The 22,217-nt window shown below is 39.3% G+C and overlaps 1 protein-coding gene across 6 annotated transcripts in view; it reads left to right on the top strand.

The window, feature by feature from the left end:
• The window catches only part of ACACA (acetyl-CoA carboxylase alpha), a 272,064-nt gene that overhangs the window by 196,090 nt on the left and 53,757 nt on the right, over window positions 1-22,217 (top strand). For all 6 annotated transcript variants that reach the window (XM_039256323.1, XM_039256327.1, XM_039256326.1 and 3 more), the window contains 4 exons: window positions 1,461-1,730; window positions 6,166-6,263; window positions 10,250-10,370; window positions 10,938-11,048. In XM_039256323.1, the coding sequence (XP_039112254.1) occupies window positions 1,461-1,730; window positions 6,166-6,263; window positions 10,250-10,370; window positions 10,938-11,048 (600 nt within the window). The remainder of the gene's footprint in view (window positions 1-1,460; window positions 1,731-6,165; window positions 6,264-10,249; window positions 10,371-10,937; window positions 11,049-22,217) is intronic.

The raw sequence follows: 22,217 nt of genomic DNA, 5'->3' as shown, positions 1-22,217 counted from the left end.
CCTTTTTTGTGTCTATAACGAGCAGATAGAATAATACCTTATCTCTGAAGGTGATTGGATTTTCTTTTCTGTGTATTATACCCATTTTGATTTGTATTTGGCCAATGGTATGATATATTAAATAGCTTATATTTATCTGTAGGTGTTTCATATATATATTTCTTAATGCTGAGAATCACAAATAGCTGTGTGGAAAGCTTCAACCAGCCTGATTACAGTGGATGTGCAATTGGATTGAGGAATGTGTACTCAGAGCTTATGATCACTGGCCCGGTTGAGTCTGGGTGATGCATGTGGCTTTCCAGGGATGCTGCTATTTACATCTGTTAATGGTCCTTCTTGATGGCCGGCTCCCCAATGAGGTGATATGCAGCAGCCTGGGGATGAGGGACCAAGGCTGCAGATGTGGCTGGGCTCCATTAGGCAGGACCAGGAATGCCTATCTGGTAGGCTTTGTGTTTGGGAGCAAGTGGTGGGGGGGAGGGGGGAAGATGAGAGTGCAGTGGGGGGTGGGAGGGAGACAGAAAGAAATAGGGGGAAAAAAGAATGGAAAGCATTACTTATCCGGGTATAGGGAAACAGACAGGCAGGCATGAAAAACTGCAGCTGTAACTGGCGTATGAGTGAATGGAAAAGAAATGGAACTAGCAAATAAACAAGTAGAAGGATTGACTAGATCTCATATAGAAGGGGATTAAAAGAAGAGAGGGCTGTGAGGATTTGGGAAGAGACATGTCACCCCTGCCTTTTAAGTCAATATCATTTATTTGTGTAGCTGGTCAAATGCTACTGAACAGAGAGTAGAAATTTACATATATCATTTCTTCATGCTTTGGTTTCCTGGTACTGGGAGAAAGTGGCAAGAGATGCTCAGAGCAAGAATGCAATGTTGAGCTATAGTGAATTCTTGCAGAAATGGAGGATACCTGAAGCTAGCCAGTAAAGAATGTTGCTGGTATTCCTATCAAATGCTGGAGAACAGTAAAAGGACCAAGGATCACAGAAGTTGTATAGTCTGTGAAAGATGATTCTCTTTCTCCTCTTCTCTCCTGTGTAAGAAGTTTCTCAGAAAGAATCTCACTGAAGATGGAACTAGTGTCTTAGTAGTTAGAATAGTAAGTTAGGGAGTTCTGGATTTAATTGCCTGTAGCATGGCGTTCTTCCACATGTATCTTGAGGGTATTAGACTTTGGCTTTTCATCTTTTCTAAGCAGGTTGGAAGAAGGAATTGAAACAACTGTGAAATACATAGCAAGCCAGCTGTTCTCACCATAACCTAAAAAAATATGCTAGAATTAGAATGTTTGTTCTAGTTTCCCAGAGGAAACTTGGCTCTTTAGCAGTGCATATCTTCACGTGAAGGCTGTGTCTAGGTATAGTCTGATACCTTCGGGGAACCTGAAAAAAAAAATTGAGCATGTAAGAAGCTTCTATTTATTTTTTTGTTTGTGCTTTTGCAGATTGGCATGGTAGCTTGGAAAATGACCCTTAAAAGTCCTGAATATCCAGAAGGCCGAGATATCATTGTTATTGGCAATGACATCACATACCGAATTGGGTCCTTTGGGCCCCAAGAAGATTTGCTGTTTCTCAGAGCTTCTGAGTTTGCCAGGGCAGAGGGCATCCCACGCATCTTTGTAGCAGCCAACAGCGGAGCACGAATTGGACTGGCAGAGGAAATTCGTCATATGTTTCATGTGGCCTGGGTAGACCCTGAGGATCCTTACAAGGTACAGACTAAGAAAAGATAAAACTTCAAGACAGTATATCATTCTGTGTGTGTGTGTGTGTGTGTGTGTGTGTGTGTGTGTATCTACACATGTAAAGAGGTAGGGGGAAAGGTAGAGGTTTAAGTTCAAAAGTCCACACTCAAAGTGAGCTATAACCATATTGGAGACAAATTCTATCAATATATTCACTGACTTTTTTCTCCAGCTTGTTTCTTGAGTTGAACATCAGAGAAGATAGATATGCATTCATCATGAGACATGTTAAGCCAGAAATACCTATCTTTAAACTATTCCACTGTGGCTTCCATGACTTAATGATCATTTACTAAAGCCCTTGTATCCTCAGCTTCTTCTCTACTTGAAATCTGCCTGTCCTCTAAAGGCTGCTTCCCCTAGCCCTCTTAACGAGTGACTGATCTCTCTCTTTCTCGTGTACCACTGAACCTAGAGGGAGAAGAGTGTGTTCCTAATGCCTTATTGCTACTTTCAGGCCCTTTTCCCTCCTTTCTCTCTGAAAACCCCCATTTTTATTTTTAGTGTTTATTTATTTATTTTGACAGAAAGAGTGCAAGGGAATGAGAAAGAATCCCAAGTAGGCTCTGTGCTATCAGCGCAGAGCCTGATATGGAGCTCAGTCTCACGAACCATGAGATCATGACATAAGCTGAAATCAGGAGTCAGATACTTAACCAGCTGAGCCACTGAAAACCCCCATCTTTGAATTTAATGTGATGAAATTGTGTCAAACCACCACTTATTATAGTGGTCCCCAACTCTGGTCATCCCTCATTCTTTGCATCTTTTAGTTGCTGGTACATTGTCACTCTCTCCGGTACAACTAGCCCTGTTATAATTCTTGGTAACTTCTGTATCCATATAGATGATCCATTCTGTAATCCTGCCTCATAGATCCTGACTTCCTATCTTCTACCCTAGCTCAGCCTCTTCTTCCCTATAATCTTAATTACAACCATCCCTTTCTTTGCCACCCCTCCATCCTATCTTTCCAGCTCATTTTCTGTAGTATACCAACTCCAACAGTCCTTTGAACCCTCCAGAATCTCCATCTGTTGATCCTACAACCTTTCTTCTGTCCTTCACTCCTTCTTTACATCTTTATTTCGTTCCTGTCTGCTTTCATTCCAATTTCAGTCATAGGTTAATCATTATAATAATATTATAATAACCACCTTTTCTACACCCTCAACTTTTTTGCCTCTTTCCTCATCCTCATCCTGCTTACTCTGTCTCTTCTAAAAAAAAAAAACTTTATGTAAATCCAGTATTCTCCATGTACTCACATACATGAACCTGCATAGCTGAACACTGATGGAGAAATATACCCACTGCTATTGACTGGGCTTACTTTCAGTTCAAGTTTGCAAATCTCCTGATGGACAGTTTCACATATTCCCTTCTCTCTTTAAAACTCCAAAGCAGTCTTGGGGCGCCTGGGTGGCTTAGTCGGCTAAGCATCCGACTTTCGCTTGGGTCATGATCTCGCGGTTCGTGGGTTCGAGCCCCGCGTCAGGCTCTGTGCTGACTGCCGGCTCAGAGCCTGGAGCCTGTTTCAGTCTGTGACTCCCTCTCTCTCTGACCCTCCCCTGCTCATGCTGTCTCTCTCTCTCTCTCTCCTAGAAATAAAAATTAAAAAATAAAAAAAAAATTAAAAAAAAAAAAAACTCCAAAGCAGTCTTGCTCCATCCTCCCTCTTAGCTGATAACCTTGCTCCCCAGCTCACTGAGCAAATGGAAGCAATGAGAAGAAAGCATCCACAAGCTCCCACGTATCTGCATCTGTGCCTTTATTCTCTGCCATCTCCTCTGTACTCTGGATGGACAGTCCCTGCCCCTGTCCCAAGCCAGTCAGTCCTCCTGGACACTTACCCTTTCCATCTTAAATCATCACTTTTTCCTTCTACCGAATCTACCCCTTTAGCTTACAAATATTTACCCCCCAATCACTACCCTTATTGACAGCAAAGCTTCTTAAGATCATTGTCTCTTCTTGCTGCCTCCAGATGCTCTCCTCTCATTTCTCCGGAACCCGCCTCAGGTAGGCTTACACCCTCACAGTAGCTGCTTTTGTCAGGGTCACCATGGATTCCATACTGTTAAATTCTGTCATGAATCTTGGTCTTCATTTGAGTTACTTGATGCCCTAGCAGCATTTGACACAGTTGGTCACTCCTTCATCCTTGAAATACTTTGTCCTCTTGGTTTCTAGGACCCATAGTTTCCTTTTGGCTTCCTAACTGCTCCTTCTCAGTTTTCTTTGCTAAGACATCTTTTCAATGTAAGAGTGTTTCAGAGGATAATAGAAATATTCTAATATTTTTATTGTGGCGGTGATTATATGAGTGTATACATTTGTAAGAACTCACCAAACTACAGTACTTAAAGTCAAGGGATTTTATTGCATGTAAATTATACTTAGACAAAATTCCTATTAAAAGTGTATGGAAATTGTTCGTGACTGCTCACAGGTACAGTGTTTCTTTTTGGGGTGATGGAAATGGCCAGGAATCAGAGAGTGGTGATAAGTGTACAACATCAGGATATATTAAAAACTCTTTAAAATGGCCAGTTTTGGGGTACCTGGCTGGCTCAGTTGGGGAAGCATGCATCTCTTGATCTCAGGATTGTGAGTTCAAGCCCTATGTTGGGTTGTAGAGATTACTAAAAAACAAACAAAACAAAAACAACAATGGCCAGTATTATGTGAATTTTAACCCAAGGCCCTACATAGATTGGCTTTCCAATATTGCCCTTTCCTCATTTCTTTCAGACAGTCTCACTCCACCCTGGCTCCACCGGCCTCTTTAACTCTTTCTGAGGCACACTCATATCCCCCTACTTCTGCACCTGCAATTCCTTCTGCTTAGAATACTTCCTCTCCCAGCCCCCCATATCCTGATGTCTCATTTCCTCCACTCTTCAGTGAAGCGACTTTCAATGAAGACTTCCGTGGGCTTTTCTTTCTACAAGTTCACCTGTCACAACGCTCTGTCTCCCTTCTCGACTCTGTTTTTTTTCACTTAAACATTATTCTCATTAACATTGTATGTTTTATTTATTTGTATTTTTTCTGTCTCTCTCACTAGAGCATAAGTTCCATAAGGCCAGGGAATTTTGTCTGTTTTGTTCATTCCTGTTTTACTTGTGCCTAGAACAGTACCTTACACATAAGAGGCACTCAATAAAACATGCCAACTGACATACTTCAGGACCCTTAGCACTACAAGGTTCTTGTCATAAGTCATACAAATTCAGTGGCAGATTCATGTCTTTTCCATGTTGTGCTCATTGTGGGACAAATTCATTGAGTTAAATGGTAGGCATAATTTGTCACAGTATTTAAAACATCTTCCTCTGTTTACCCTTTTTGTTTTTGGCTGAGTGACTAATTCACTTGTTAAACACATATAACTATTTTGTTGAGGGTGTGTATGTATTTGTAAAAATAATTACGAAAACTTAGTATAAATTTTTAAATGTAAGTGGGAATTACAAGTTGTTTATTTAAAAATGCAGAAGGCAGGGGCACCTGAGTGGCTCAGTCGGTTAAGTATACAACTTTGGCTCAGGTCACGATCTCACGATTCTTAAGTTTAAGCCCCGCATTGAGCTCTGTGCTGACAGCTCAGAGCCTGGAGCCTGCCTTGGATTCTATGTATGTGTGTATGTGTGTCTCTCTCAAAAATAAATAAATATTAAAAATCTTTTAATAAAAAATAATAAAAATGCAAAAGGCATGAATTCAGTATTCATTGATGATTATCACTGCATAGACTTCTGGTTTTAATATTGCCTTCCCATTTTTGTTATCCTCTCAATTATCTCTTACCCATTTACTTTCTTTTTTTAAATTTGTTTATTTGTTTTTTGAGAGTATGCACACACGCACGTGAGTAAAGGAGGGACAGAAAGAGAGGGAGAGACAGAGAATCCCAAGCAGGCTCCTCATTGTCAGCACAGAGCCCAATCTAAGGTTTCATCTCATGAACTGTGACATCATAACCCAAGCTGAAATCTAGAGTGCTGGACACTCAATTGACTGAACACCCAGGCAACCCCATCATATTTGAAAAAGTAAAGAATGGTAATTCACATTACTAAAGAAATGCACACATTTCTTTAATTTTTTGTTGATATCATTAATAGAGGTGTCACAAAAGATCAAAAATGACTGGAATATAGTCACAGTGGTAGCTACAAGATATCTTATTTCAAGGACAGTCAGTGACTAGAGAAATAGGCACTTCCATCTTTAAAGGAGAACTGTCTACGCTAGTATTCTATTAGACGATAACTCTAGGAAGTGATGTGGCAATTTAAAGCTCATTTTGGAACAAAGTGTTTATGCATGCTTTGCTATGTCTTCTGGGTATGTGATGATGGCAAATAATGAGTTAAAAACTATTTGTGCTTCACAGGGATACAAATACTTATATCTGACCCCTCAGGATTATAAGAGAGTCAGTGCTCTCAACTCTGTCCATTGTGAACATGTAGAGGATGAAGGAGAATCCAGGTAGGTGAATATGTATCAAAATAATTTAGCCATGGATTAAAGAAAGGTGAATATGATCATTTCTTTCTCACTGCCCTGCTGATCATGACCTTGAAAGAGCAATGAAGATTGCTTATTACATAATCTGGAGGTCTTAGGTTTCTATCATAGCTCTAACACTAATTAATTAAAGACCTTATTTACTGATTAAGGTTTTTAAATTATGTTTATAATATTTACTCATTTTAGAAAAGTTGGAACATCTAAACAATTATGAAGAAATAAAAATCAGCTACAAACCTACCAAGAGAGAACATGATTAATGTGTATTATATTCTTGCTGTCTTTTCTGTATATATACAACTTTTTTCTACATAATCAGAATCACAATAGAAAAACCTCTTTTGTAATTTGCACTTTTCACTAAAAATTATTTTGGGGGAAATTTTGTATATTCTTAAAATATTATTTGAGAATATGTTTAATGGCTTGATAATATTTTATTATGATAAAATTTTATTTAATTTTATCTTTTTTGAACATTCAGACAGCTCCAACTTTTTACTACTATATTCCTGGGCTGAGTGTTCTTTTAAATAAACTTTTAGGAATATCTTTTATTATTCCCTTTGGGCTAGTTTCTAAAAAGTGGAATTAATTACTGGTCAAAAAGTATGTCCATTTTAAAGATATTTTTGATAATTAAAGATCGCCTTCCCAAGACCCATACTCCATGAGCAGATATCATACTGCATTCTTCCCCTTTAATTTTTCTCCCCCCTTGCCAATATTGATTGTTGTCAATTAATAGGATACAAACAGCAGTTATTTTAACTGATACTTTTGAATACTAGTGAGGTTCACCATTTCTACAATCTGTCTGCAAGTACTTTCAGAATGTTAATCAACTACTACAGTATCAATTATTGAGTAATTCATACTTTTCTCACTTTTCTAATAATCTTAATTCAATTACTAGGTTTTGTATCTGTTTTTTTGTGCTGTCTATTCTTGGGCTAATGCCACATTACTTTAACTGTTTTAATGCAGCAGATTTCCTCCCTCCTTACTTTTTCCCCATGTTTTATTAGCTGTTTTTGTCATTTTATATTTGTCTCATTGTTTTTAATTACCAGAAACTTTCCATAATGACTTTAATTCAAGTTACATTAAGTTTATAAATTAATTTAGGAAATCTAAGATGTTCATGATTATTAACTCTTCCCAAGAAAAAACTTAGCATGTTTTTCCATTTTTTTCAAGTGTATCTTTAAAAATTTTGTGGTTTTCTTCATATAGGTTATGTTGGAAGTTCTCAGTCCGTCTTGGTTCATAAGACCCTTGCTGTCTCAGTAATTTTTTCACTACAGCTTTGAGCTTAAAGCTAAGTAGTCAGACCCAGAGAACTTAATAAGTATTTATACTCTAACAAATTAATAACTATTTGAAAATATACACATAAATTGGAAGTTTTATCACTTTTAAATAATTACAGTTTCTTACAGATGGGACATTTGCACCTATAGGAACTCTCAAAACTTGGATTTAGGTTGAATATAGCCACTCTTGTTTCTTGTTCTGCATTGATTTTTGCGTAGGACTTGGGATTTTTTTTGTTGTTGTTTTTTCACAGAAACTATGAAAACCCAGCTTTGCAAAGATAAGACATTGTAAAAAGGAATGTAGCATTATCTAATGTTTAATTATGAACCACCTAATGCTAGTAACATGGGATCCAACAGATACTACATTTCATAGTGTTTCTCTAAAATATATAAAATACCCTGAAGTGCCCCTGGCAGTTCACTGTGTCACCTGAGGTGCTGTGACACACTGCAGTGTGGGTATAAAATGGAGTCTGCCATTTCTTTAATGTTTATTCCTAAGTATTTTGCATTTTTAAATATTTTATTTTAGAGTAGAAGCAGGGGAGAGGAGCAGAGGAAGAGAGAGAAAAAGAATCTTAAGCAGGCTCCATGTTCAGCATGGAGTCCAACATGGGACTCGATCCCACAACCCTGGGATCATAACCTGAGCCAAAATCAAGAGTGAGATGTTCAACCAAATGAGTCACCCAGGCATCCCTTTTTATATTTTTTCTTGCTATTCTGAATGGATTCTTCTTCCCCATTATATTTTTTAACTCTTTGTTACTGATAGTTTATAAGGCTATTGTACATATTGTTTTTGTTAAAGCAAGTCATTTTTCTTCTCTAAGTTTTAGTTTCCTCATCTGTAAGATGAAGATCAAGTAAATTTATATATGTAAAACCCTTAGCATAGCACTGAGTACGTAGTAAGCAGTCAAAAATCCTGGCTGCTATTATCTGTAATAATGGAGAGTATATTACCTATAACACTGGACTGTTGTAAGGACCAAAATTTTTATATATATATAAAATACTATGTCTTTTATATGTATACATAGACACACTGTACAAAATGTATACACTATACATGTATTACACTATACAAAGATTTTTATTACAAATAACATTAAAATTTGATACTACTTTAAAGAATGATTGTCTCAATGGTAGAAGACTCAGATCATAGAGGAGAAAACAGGAAATTTGTATTCTTTTTCATGTAATACAAAGGGAGAAATGCCACTTAACAAGTCATGAATAGCTGTGAAGCAATATGTAATCCTTAGGAAGGAAAAGATCTGCTTTGTAGGGAAGGCTGACTGGGCCCATGAGTGTTTGTGACTATATGGCATATGAGCCTTCTAGAAAGGACATATTAACCCTCCCTCCAATTATTTTGGCTCATTAACCCTTTAAGGGAGATTAGCTTTACCTGTAACATAACTCTAGAATTTAAAGCCTAGATTCAGAGAAAAAGGAAGAATGGAGAATTCCTGGGAGAGGCTAAAGATAGAAAGGCCAGGGAATCTGGGAAGCAGAAATGCAAAGCCAGAGGCCAACAGCAAGGGCAAAGGGAAAGAATTGGTGGAAGTTTAGAAGTAAAGAAAGAAGGGATTAGAGAAAGATGGGGGCAAAATAGTAGTTTAAGAGCCACTACGGGATATTTATTTATTATTTCAATTTATAAAACTATGCCTAGTGCCAAGCTTTCTGGGTACACATGGAACTGTAAATAATATATGCCCATCTCTGCTTCCAACTTTATATTTTTCCTTTCTTTTATTAGTTCCACTCCCCATCTCCCATTTCCCATTATCAGCTATCACTCCTAATCCCCTGCCAAGAAGACAGACGAGTAGCTCCCACTGGATCCACAGGATGCTTTCTGGACAACTTGGCCAGCATTTCACTTCCACACACATTCTACCTGCCCCTCTAGTCAAAAGACTAGAGCCAGGACCCCTCTGTGTATGCACTTGATACTTAAAAAAGAGTAGGAATAGGAGTACACTGTTTTGATCTTGCCCTTCATCCTGTCTTGAAAGGAGAAAGAATTTTTTGACTTGAGAAACTGACCTGAGCATTCTCACTATGCCTCTGGGTTTTTTCTTTTTCTTTTTTTTTTTTTTTTACTCCTTTGTAACGTGTATCTAAAATTGTTGATTTAATGGCTATTGCTGATTATAGAGAGATACACATTCACCCTGCTTTTAAGAAACTTGTTCTAGAAAGTAAGAGAGGGCATCTAAAATCAGAGCGCCATCTATGTGTCAAGCCCTCTCTTTGTTCCTTTAATTTAATTCTGTCAACCCTTAGAGGTAGACACCATTATCTCCATTTTATAGAGTTACTATTATCTCCAGAGTTACATGGCTGTATGTATCAGAGCAGGGTTTTAAACCTGTCTACTTAATTCCAGATTTGGCTCTTGTGACTATTCCATATTGCTTCCAGAAAAAATAGGCACCAATCTAAGAAGGAAAGATAAATGAATGAAAAGTATAAGATGAGTATAGAGCCCTGGCATTAAATAAGCTTTCAGTATGCTTTCAGCAGCCTTTTAAGAGTGATTATTCTTTTAGTGAATTGTTGTTCTTGTGTTTAACCTTTATAATTTGGCATGGCTGTATCTGATAGGTACAAGATAACCGATATTATTGGGAAGGAAGAGGGACTTGGAGCAGAGAACCTTCGAGGCTCTGGAATGATTGCTGGAGAATCCTCATTGGCCTATGATGAGATCATCACCATCAGCTTGGTAAATCTTAACAGAATGTGAAATTTTTGAAGAACTGACTGTGTGGCTAAGAGTTTTTTTGGTCCCATCTCTGCTATTCAGATATGAGAACATTTCTTAAAAATTATTTACAATATGATTTTAATTATACATGGTAATGTAAGTAATTGAATTTCCTAGAAAAACCTAGCACCTCACTTTAGCCTTTAGTTTAACTTGTTTCTCTAAATATTTTACTAAAGTTTTAATAGCTTGAATTTCTTCTCTTAACTACTTTTCTTGTTCTTACCTATAGTATAGATGACAAGCATCTATGAAATGGGAAGAATATAAGAGAAGTAAACGACCTATGAACCTTTGTGTCTTATACTTGAATCATTCAGTGAATTCTGTACCTTCTTTTCTTTGACCAGGGAATTGTGGGGCTTTTTTAACAAACTTTATAAAAAGCATTTTTTTTCCTGTTAATGTAGATTTTGTATATCTGTGCCTTAGTTCTTACAGCTTGGGAGGGGACATAAATATGTGACATGTAGAATTTATTCTTTCTCTCTCTCTCTCTCCCTTTTTGATTTAATCTTTTTTAAGGTTACATGCCGGGCTATTGGAATTGGGGCTTACCTTGTCCGGCTGGGACAGAGAACAATCCAGGTTGAAAATTCTCACTTAATTCTGACTGGAGCTGGAGCCCTCAACAAAGTAAGTTTCTAGGGTCAGAGGGAAGTGTGTGAAGCTATATGAAGATGATTGTGAATTCCTAATTCAAGATCCTGATTGAAGAGAAGCCATTCAGTCCATGCTTCCCTGAATCATTCTCATCTCCCTCCATCTTTCCTGCCCATTGCCTTGCTTACCTAATGATTCATTCATTCATTCATTCATCATATTCAACAAATATTTTGAGTATCTACTCTGTGCCAGGCACTGTTCCAAGTCCTGTGGATATGTTCATGAATAATCCATGTAGAACTCTTGCTCTGAAGGGCTTACATTCTAGGGGCGCCTGGATGGCTCAGTTGGTTAAGCGTCCGACTTTGGCTCAGGTCATGATCTCACAGTTCGTGGGTTCGAGCCCCACATCAGGCTCTGTGCTGACAGCTAGCTTAGAGCCTGGAGCCTGTTTCAGATTCTGTATCTCCCTCTTTCTCTGACCCTCCCCTGTTCATGCTGTCTCTCTTTTTCTCAGAAATAAATAAAACACACACACAAAAAAATTTTTTTTAAATGAAGGGCTTACATTCTAGTGTCCTTCTAGAAAGAGAATTAATTGAATGCTTTTTTTTCCCTACCCTCCTTCCCTTTCTCTCATCTATAAGTAAGTGAAGAGATCTATTCCCAGATGTGGAGCTGTCTCTGAAACATCTTCTGAACGTGTCAAGTTTTAATGTTCTGAGAACTTTGCGAATGAACCTCTTAAAAAGGACACTTAACAATGATCCCTTGTACATAGAGGAAGTAATTGGTAAATATTGAATGGAATGATGGGTGGATGGATGCATGGATGGATTTCTGGGAAAGAGTATGACAGAGATTTATCATCCCTTCAAAAGAAATTCTTGCGCCTTTTCAATTCAAGCTCACAGAGGCATTTCCAAAGGAAAAAAAAATTGCTTGGTGAGGTCACTGCTTGTAAGAGTGAAAACTATCTAAGAATACCTGAATATACATAAGACAATGTAGTTCTGACTTCTCTGCAGACATAGGAAGATTATTTTCTCTCCAGAGCCAGGAATGTGTAATAGTCTGGGACTGGTTGGCTGACCTTGTGCAACTCATGTAACCTCTCAGCTCTTCAGCTTTCTTTGTCTGTCAAAAGGGGATAATAATTTACACGCTTAAATGATACAGTGGAGATCAAACGAGAAAACATAAGTAAGAATACCTAGCACTTGGCACAAAGTGTTGGTCCTCATTACAATTTCAGTTCCCTTTTCTTCTCTCTTGTACAGTTTGGTGATTTATCTTGTGGAGTTATATGCACACTGAATTGTATCAGATACTGGGTTTACTGGACTTGCACAAACTTTATCAAGCCTTGACTTTCCAGTGGAAGGATAGGAATTAAGTGTCTTGTTATTTCATTTTTTAAAAGTGGACATAACCATTGGTCCAATTAGCTTTTGGAGATGTCAGAAATGAGGAGAATCATCTGATGCAGTTTGCTCTTTGCATTCCTAAGAGGTCTGTATCCTTCTCTGGGCTTGCTTTTCCCTCTAGGGAAAAGCAAAAAGCCATGCTAACAATGGCAAACTTGCATACCCCACTCCCCTTTAGAGAGTAACTTAGAAATAGAGATTGTGAACTGCCAGGAGATTATTGCAGTGGGAGAAACTGCCAAGTTTAATTTTTTAAGTTGCTCTTTTGGATACTTTCTTAGGATGAGATATTGATAAATGTCAAAAATAATTGTAGGTACGATTATCTGTAAGTATGGAACTTAAAGAAGACACCAGTATTCCCATACCTGGACAGAGAGTTAATTTCTGAAGGGTATTTCATTACATTTTCTTATTTTCTCCTTATTCATGTGTTATACACAAAGAATACTATGAAAAGCAAAGGTGTTGCTGCTGCTGGGGGGTTTTGTTTGTTTGTTTTTTGTTTTTTGCCTAAAAACTTGCCAGTTGAATTTTACTTGTGCCATAAAAGAAGCATTAGGGAGTTTTTCTTAAAATCTGGTTGAATCGTTCTGATCAGATTTATTATGTTCCCCTTCTTCCTAGCCTGCAGGGCTGCTTGTTAAAGGAGAAGTGTGGTTGCAGGGGAAAGGAAAAGAAAGCTGCAGCTGTAACTTACCAAACAATGCTCATTTACAGAAGGAAATGATCATTTATAGCTGAAGGGAGTGATCAAGTTATAGAGGTTACCTAATCCTGCCCTGCCTGCTTCACTGTCTTTACGTCAGTGCCTCTTAAGTACACAGACGTGTTGTTGGAAGACACCGGATTTCATGCAAATTCATTCAGAATGTCCTCTCTGCACCTTCGCCTATCCACTATGAAAAAGGAAACTATACGGAAGCTGCAAACATAGATTGCTTCCTCTGACTCACTCCTTTTGCATGTTTTGTCTTTGTATGTATTGGTGTCTTTCGACATCTCTCTTTGCCTTTCTTACTGTGGGAATCTGTCTCTTATGGGTGTGTGCAGATCACTTAGAGTGTGTGTCTCTTCCTGCGTGAGTACTGGTCTCTTGTTTCTTTGTGTCTGTATCTTGCTTCTAGATCCCTCTGTTTCTCTCTGTGTGCCTCCCTGAGTATCCATGTGTGAGAAAGTCTTTGTGCATGTCTGAAAACACTGTAGAGTCTCCTTAAGCCTTGACCATTTTGCTTGAGTATGCGTGTACCTGTGCAAAGTGGAAATGTAGGTGGTATACGCAAGCTTTTAGACTGTAAACATTTGACCCCCACCTTTTTGAGTCTTCATCCTTTATGTTAAACATTGGGGTGAAGAATAGGAAGGGAGGGGGTGTGCAGAGGTTGTAGGAAAAAAGAAATCTGTGTGTGCAAGTGCCGATCCCGTTGACCCCTTTGAAAATTGAAATAATGATAATGCGCGTCTCCTGACTGCATCAAAGTATCAGCACATCAAAAGCCAGGAGGCATGAAATGCAAATGATAAAGTGAAAGCAGATGGATTGTGCATGATCGCCTGATGCCCAATGAATTTTAAAAGGTGCCGGTTTGCAAGGGGGGGTAGGGTGGGGGCTGGGGGTGGGGGGACTGAAATAAACACGTTATCCCTGCAATTTTTTTTTGTTCTTGATGCTCACTCCTGACAATATTTTTTCACACTTGAGTGAACACCCACTCCATCTCTCTCTCTCTTTCTCTCTCTTTCTCTCTCCTCTTCAAGTCCCCTCCCCCCCGCCCCCCTCCCCCCCCCCAGCTCTTACACGTCTCAGGTCATGTCGCTGCAGCTCCGGTGGAAATAATAAGATATAAACCACGAGGTTGTTATTTGCATAGAAATAGCATGGAGCCCCAGGCAGCAAGGGAGAAGGACACAGGGATCATTTGTCTAAAATTTTAATGAAAACTTTTGCTGAGGCAGAGATTTTTTTGAAACTTTCTTTCTCCCTGCTTTTCTCCTCCCCTCCCCATCCCCTTACCCCCCCATCGCTGATTTGACTTAACATGGTTCAATTTGAAGAGAAAGGGTTGGCACACCACATATCATACTTCTATAATACAGCAACATGTAAATTTTTCCTTTAATAGATATGAAGCTGGAGAGAGACACATTCCTAACTTAATACATTGCATGTATGTGTCAAGCTTTTATGGCTACACTCCATCTCAGTGCACACGTGATGTTGCCTGTCGTTAGCCGACCTTTTTTTAATTAGTTCAGACCTTCCTACCTTTTGCTTCCAAAGACTCTTACTTTGTAAAGGATTTCCTTTTGTAGCCAACGGTAGTAACCTGCAAATAAAATATAAATGTTCTGGAGGTTTCCTGTTTTTTACTTTCAGTGGTTTTACTGTACGTTTACACATTTTATTCACAGGCATCATCCTTTGCCACACTGTGTCTTTTGTTCCAAAACCGGAGGGTGCTTCCCACATTCGTATTTTTATCCCTTTCCCCCATTATCTCAGTATTTGTATTCTCTTTCCTTGTCTATCTTGTTCTCTGCCTGTAATAATTTCTAAAACATTCAAAATATTACCAAGTTGAGGAGGGGTGTAGTATCTGGGTTTTCTAGGTCTGCTATTGCATGGCCCCCAAGAAGGCCATAGGTTCTTAGCTCTACAAACTGTAGGCTGTAGGTGTCAGATTGCTCAGAATGCCTCACTGAGAGATAAGGCAAACCTGATGGATGTTTGCCTGCTGGAAGAGTGTCATATTAGCCTTGCAAAGATAGCAACCAGTATGCTTGGGGAACTGGTTAAGATAGAGCCTTAAGGGGCTGAGACAGTTTCTACTGTCACAGACTTCTGAGTCAACATGCCAGTGGATATTTCCAGTAACTTTCGGATTTACTTCCCCTACTCCACCATTCCTGTTTGTACATAATGTCTCTAATATGATGACATTAGGTGTTGGATAGGCTAGCAGGACCTAGCATTGTAAGGGAACACTGATGGAGTCTAGAGCCTGCTAGTCCTCAGTCCATCCCCCAGACTTGAAGTATACACAGAGAAATCAGAATTTGCAATTTATAGCCTGTCCTTATTGTCTATGGAGGTAAGGCATGTGCTGATGGCTGTGAGAGATGGGATTATAGATTCGTTCAGGAGTTGACATGTGACATTTTAAAGCTTCTGCTTGGGGCGCCTGGTGACTCAATCGGTTAAGTGTCCAACTTCAGCTCAGCTCATAATCTTGCAGTTTGAGATCTTGAGTTCAAGCCCCACATCAGGCTCTGTGCTGACAGCTCAGAGCCTGGAGCCTGCTTTCAATTCTGTGTCTCTCTCTCTCTCTCTCTCTGCCCCTCCCCTGCTCATGCTCTGGTCTCTCTCAAAAATAAGTAACCATTAAAAAAAATAAATGAAAAATAAAGTTTCTGCGTTAGGGAGAGGGGAATGCCATAATCTTATCTCCCTAATTGAGATCAGGCCCTTGTTTCCACTGAATCTGCCAAGGAAAAAGAAATTATATGATGGTGTCGCTAGGGCTATATATGTTAGGTCTGTATTCTAATCTTGTTTTTAAGACTTGATACAAGTCCTCTAGATCTCAGTTTGCAAATACATATTTTTATGTATCTGTGCAATATGAAATGTGAAGTAGTTGCTCACTCCGTTGTGTGCCATATCAGAGCTCCTCCCACAATCTTGTAGGACTGGGAACCTGCACTGGGCATTCTCCATACTCACCCCTGACTTTGTGACACACAGCATCAGAGAATTACAGAGGCTCAAGAAGGGAAGGAAAGAGGGACACCTGGCTGGCTCAGTCAGGGGAGCATGTGACTCTTGGTCTTGAGGTCATGAGTTTGAGCCCAACTTTGGGTGTAGAGATTACTTTAAAAAAATAATAAATATTTTTTTGAAAAAGAATGGGAGATTATTTAGCTCTTGCAGTGAGGCAGCATTGTAACATTCACATAATTTAAAGAGCTGCAGTGGTTAAGATCATGGACACTAAAGCCCAATTGCCTGGGTTTATTAATTCCTGGTTCTGTCACCTACTAGCTTGTGTGAACTTGGGCAATTTTCTTAGCTTTTCTGGGTCACAGTTGTATTAACTGTAAAATGAGGATAATAATAGTACCTATTTACCAGGTCTTATGAGGATTAAATGAGTTAATATAGGTAAATCACTGACAGTGTTGTAGTGTTTCCTAAGCTGAATTTAGGGTACTTTCTCATTGCAGCACCTTGTCCAAACCCTGGAAAGGAAATACAAACACAACGTTCTCTATACTTTCTGATCCTTTGAAAATCAAAAATTCCTTTAAGAAAATGTTAGATGTCCGTGCTGGCCTTGGCAGTACATTCATGTATTGACTTTCCCAATAGGTGTTATCTAAAAACAATCACTGCACTTTGGAAAGCCATTAACGTCAGAGGCACCATGTTGGGTCCTGATAGGGTAGTATATGTGTCAGTCATCTGTCTACAGTAGTCCCTAAGGACTTGTTGATACAATAGCCCATAATCACTCTAAGGATCAGACCAGCAATTTGCATTTTTAAAAGTCCCTAACTACCTATTTTCACAATAGACAGTCCCTGTATTCCGGAAGCTCCAGATGGGATAGCTCTCCTTTTAAAGAGGGCATTTGAGCTTCCTTTCTGAGTAAGGCTCGCTTTAGCATTATGAATGGGTTCTCAGAAAAGATTGTGATGGGTACATCTTCTTAGTTTTCAAACCCTATTACCCTGGACCCCCAACACCCACACACAAAACATGGGCAAACCCAGCCCCATGGGGGGGGCGGTCTTTTGTTTTTTTATTTGATGTTCCTCAGGTTTGGTAGAAAACTGTACCAGGTATGTTTGACTCCATAGTGAGTCATTATGATCTGCCTTCAGCCTGATCTCCAGCTGTCTGGTTTAGAGATCTTGCAGGGTAGAATTTCCCTGAGAGCTTCATTAGAGAAATCGCCTCTGACTAAGAGAGCCCTGTATGGATGGCTTGGAGACTAATGACTTGGGAGAACCTAAAACAAGTTATCAGTACTGAACCTCTGGGTGGAAGCAGCGCTCTCAGGCCCTACCTGGAGCATTAAATATAGACTCAAGAATTATTGTGTTTGATACAATATTATAAATGCTGAAACTTTTTGAAGTTACTGATCTAAAATGCTGAACTTTTAGGTTAGAAAAAAAAAGCAAACAAAAAACTTTTCATCATTCCGCTCCGTGCCATTTACTAGATAAATAATTTTGGACTGTAATCTGTTGGGACCTCAATTTCCTCTTTATAAAATACATTTCCCATCCTAAGGTGAAGACCAGAGGATCTCTTAATCTTAAATTCTCTTTACTGTTTAGCATTCTGTTATGCTGTGAAGGTATCTATTGATTTGTAGCCAGGAAACCATATTAGGCTGGAGGAGGGAGAGGATAGATTGGGAAGGAGGGTAGGTATGGTCTAAAAGTTGCTACAGGGGTGCCTGGGTGGCTCAGTCAGTTAAGTGTCCGACTCTTGGTTTTGGTTCAGGTCATGATTTTAACGGTTTGTGAGTTCAAGCTCCGCATCCGGTTCTGTGCTGATAGTGCAGAGAGTCTGTTTGGGATTCTCTGTCTCCCTTTCTCTCTGCCCCTGCCCCAATCACAATGTCTCTACCTCTCTCAAAATAAATAAATAAACTTAAAAATATAAATAAAATAAAATAGTTGCTACATGTTAGGATATTATATACCTAGTGAGATTACTACATGTTAGTGATATGTGAAGTTTTTACATAGTAGCAAAATTCAGAATAAGAGTTGTAAAGAATAATAAAGAATAAACAAAGAAAACTTTGTTAATCACATTTCTTATTCATATTACAGAAAAATAAATGCCATGTGATAGTGGTGGTGTTAATGATGTTAACTATTGATGACAGCAGGTAGTCACAGAATTATAATTATTGGGAGTGGAATATCCTCAAAAGTCCAACCACTCAAGTGGTGTTGGAATTTCCTCTGTAACGTGTTACTCCCTAACATCCATTCAGTTATGCTTAAAAAACTCAACTGAAGGGGAGCTCAGTACTTGATGAGCCAATCGCTTTCATCTGCATGAAGTTCACATTTAGCTACAGCCTGTTCGATTATACAGACCAATTCCTCTTAAAAAGTTGTGTTCAGAATTAACAAAGCAACTCCCAGTGTTAGGGTGTAACCTGTATGGAATTGAATGGAACCAAAATCTTTCCCATGTACTTTGTTTTCAGAATCTGGGCTTGTCTTAAGAACAGAGTAAAGATGACAAAGATAGAAAGGAAACTGGATTCAGAAATAATGTTCTTGCCAGCCAAAACTGTGAAATAAGTAGTAATTATAAGAGAAGCAGCTAAAATGCATACAACTTGGAAGTACTCTGGAGAAGGTTAGGGGTCTGCCGCACAGTGTCATGCAAGGTTTTGAGAGCCTTATTATCTCCTGCTTCCCCATCACTTGCCTTGTTGACCCTCTACACGGTTGGAGGATGTTTTCTTGGGTGCTGTGTATTTTTTTTTTTTTTTACATTTGTTTATTTATTTTGAGGGGGAGTAGGCAGAAGAGAATCCCAAGCAGGCTCTACACTGTCAGCATGGAGCCCGATTTCGGGCTCAAACCAACAAACGCTGAGATCATGGCCTGAGCCAAAGTTGGATGCTTAACTGACAGTGACCCAGGCATGCCTTGGGTTCTGTGTATTTAGATAAAACTGTATTTAGTTAAAACTCATTGGGTCCACAGTTAGATAGTACTTATTTAAGGACTCAGTAAAGATGACTATAGACTGAGGTACTCTAAAGCTCTAAGGGCACACAGCCAAATCTAAAATACTAGAATCTATTACCCTCTCACTTCAGCAATCTCTGGCTCACTTTTTTTTGTGGCCCTTTGTCATTTCTCTACCCTGTCTCCGGAGTAGACAACTTCCAGGATCATGCTGCTTCCTGAGTATTAAGAGTGAAGAAATAACCCCTATCTCACAGATTCTGTGGCATGCAGGGTCTCTGCGCTTTCTGCCTCTAATAAACATTGTTCCTACACTCCAGCTGAGTGCCTTCTTAGGACTGTTAACTGATCCCTTAGATGGAGCAGTTCAGCTGCTTCCTTTTCCAGTCAGTCCTATGTTACACCTTCTTATGCTGGATTTTCTTCACCTTTCTCTCTTTCTACAAATGTTCGTAGGTCTGTCTTTGCAAATTAGTGTTCACTAGAAGCTTTGCCTACTCCATTTACCCTTATCTTCTCCCCTTAACCTTTCTTCTCCCCAACCCGAGCCTGAAACACAAGGAAATTAGCTTCTCACCCCTGCTCCCCAGTAAAAAAGAAAAAAAGAAAAAAAAAAAAAAGCTATAGTCCTCCAACAGTGTCTTTTCTTGGATTTGCAGTCAGCAGCCATCTCCAATAACCATCAGGCTGTCAGCTTTGCAGTTCCCCACTACCTCCCACCTCCCCCATCACTCACCAGAGGAAAAAGAGAGCCAGAGCAAGAGCTTGAAATATATCATGCAATAGTGTATCATGAATTTGTTGTGAATCACAGCAGTGAAGCAGGTTTATTTATTTCTGAGACCTTAAATCAATACAAAGTAGGTCTCTTAGTTCTGAAGCTGGGATGGAGTGTGAAAAAATGAGCCCATTGTACTCTTAAAACTTTGGGGAAAGGAGATGACAGCTATATAATTCCATTTACCAGGCACTAGGGGCTTTAATGTGAAGGTGACAGGGAGCTCTTTGTGCATTTAGAGCACCATATCTTCTAAATAAAAGATCTGTAGACTTGATAGTGGAGCATAGCTCCAAGTTTAATAATCTTCAAGCATTAGACCGAGCCAATATGTTCCCAAGTCAGAGACTTCCCCCCTAAACACTCATAAATTAAAAGTGCAAGAACTGCACACGTTGGTAGATTAGGAATGCAAGGACTCCAGACTTTCCTAGAAGAAAGACAGACCTGAGCTCTGACTGTGCACAGACTGCTGTGTGAATATGATAAAAATGCAGGAAATGAAACTATTTAGAAACCTGGCTCCTGGCTGTTCATCATTCCAGGAGATGTTCCCTATGCTGGATCCAAATCTGGCTATGTCCCCTCTCAGAGTGGCCATCCTCATACAGTCTAATCAGCTAATGTACACAGTCAGGAGTGTTGAATTCTGAAAGGAGAAGCTGTAAGAGCTGTTAAGATTGAGCTGCAGATTATAAACCCAGGCTTCAGGTTTTTCTGGTTGATTTCTTGACTGGTTCCTAATTTTAATAATGTCTCAGTGTTTGGAATTTAAGCCTTTCAAAATAGCCTGACCTAAGAGAAATTGAGAAATACGTGTTACTAAGGAAAAGAATCCACCCAAATTTCACTAACAGCATAAGATGCAAATAGAAGCGAGGACCATTGGAACATACAATCAAGTCTTGAATATCTTCATTTTCTATCTGACCCATTGATAAAATATGCCTTTTCTCAACAGATAAAGCAGGTTTGTGCAGCTCAGTAGAGCAACCCTAATATAATATGACTTTATATTAGGTAGAGCTGCTAGCTTAAATCTAGCTCAGGTAAGGAATTTTGAAATAAAAACCCAGTGTCTGCAATAGAGAAAACTAAAAGGATGGGACAATTGAAAAACATTTTGTTTAAGAAAGCTGCTGCACAGAAGGACAGATACCATTTGTTTGCAGGTATAGGAGGATTAGGAGGAACTTAACAGAGGACCGTGGGGGAGAAGAAGGGGGAAAATAGTGAGGGAGAGGAAGGGAGGCAAACCATGAGAGACTCTCTTGAATGCCGAGAACAAACCTAGGGCTGATGGGGGTGGGGGGAGGGGAAGGGGGATGATGGGCATGGAGAAGGGCACTTGTGGGGGTGAGCACTCGGTGTTATATGGAAACCAACTTGACAATAAACTATTTAAAAAAAAAAGCTGCTGCACATTGTAACATTAACATGGAAGATTTCTTTTGCTTATATTGATTCAGCTTGCTGAAAATATAAATCAAAGCTGAGTTTTTGTAGAACACTAAGAATTATGGCAGTTACATGCATTTATTACATGCCTGTTATGTGTAAAGTTCTGTTCTTATGCTATGGTTACGATTTCTGCTTTCATGGAGCTTCAAATTTAGACTTGAAAGACAATAGCAGGCTTTTCGTGTGTTCTAAACTTAAAAAGTAAATTGCTGCCCACATGATATAAATTAGAAAACAAATGAAAAGTCTGCCCAAGGGCGCCCAGGTGGCTCAGTTGGTTAGGCATCCCAACTCTTGATATTGGCTCAGTTCAAGATCTCACGGTTCACGGGATCCAGCCCCACGTCAGGCTCCGCACTGACAGCATGGAACCTTCTTGGAATTCTCTCTCTCCCTCCCTCTCCCTCTCGCTCTTTCTCTCTAAAAAAAATAAATAAATAAAACCCTCCCCCCCCCAAAAAAAAACCTGCCAAGATGAACCATTAAGTGCTACTCTACAAGAAGCCAGACCACAGTGAGCACCAAACTCTTTGCCTAGCCATTGGTGGGCACAGACAGTCACACAGCCCTCTGTCTTTCCACACCAACCTCACATCTTCTGTTCTTAACAGAAAACTACTGGGATTTTTTTTTTTAATTTCCATCTTTTGAAAGCATATGATAGAAGATTGTTATTCAGGGACGCCTGGGTGGCTCAGTTAGTTAAGCTTCTGACTTTGGCCCAGATCATTATCTTGCAGTTCGTGGGTTTGAGCCCCATAACCTGCTCTGTGCTGACAGCTCAGAGCCTGATGCCTGCTTCTC

The sequence above is a fragment of the Hyaena hyaena genome, unplaced genomic scaffold (assembly GCF_003009895.1).
Source record: "Hyaena hyaena isolate Hyena2069 unplaced genomic scaffold, ASM300989v1 scaffold_568, whole genome shotgun sequence".
Taxonomy (NCBI): domain Eukaryota; kingdom Metazoa; phylum Chordata; class Mammalia; order Carnivora; family Hyaenidae; genus Hyaena; species Hyaena hyaena.
The sequence above is the reverse complement of the archived record's forward strand: the minus strand, read 5'-3'. Positions and strand labels throughout refer to the sequence as shown.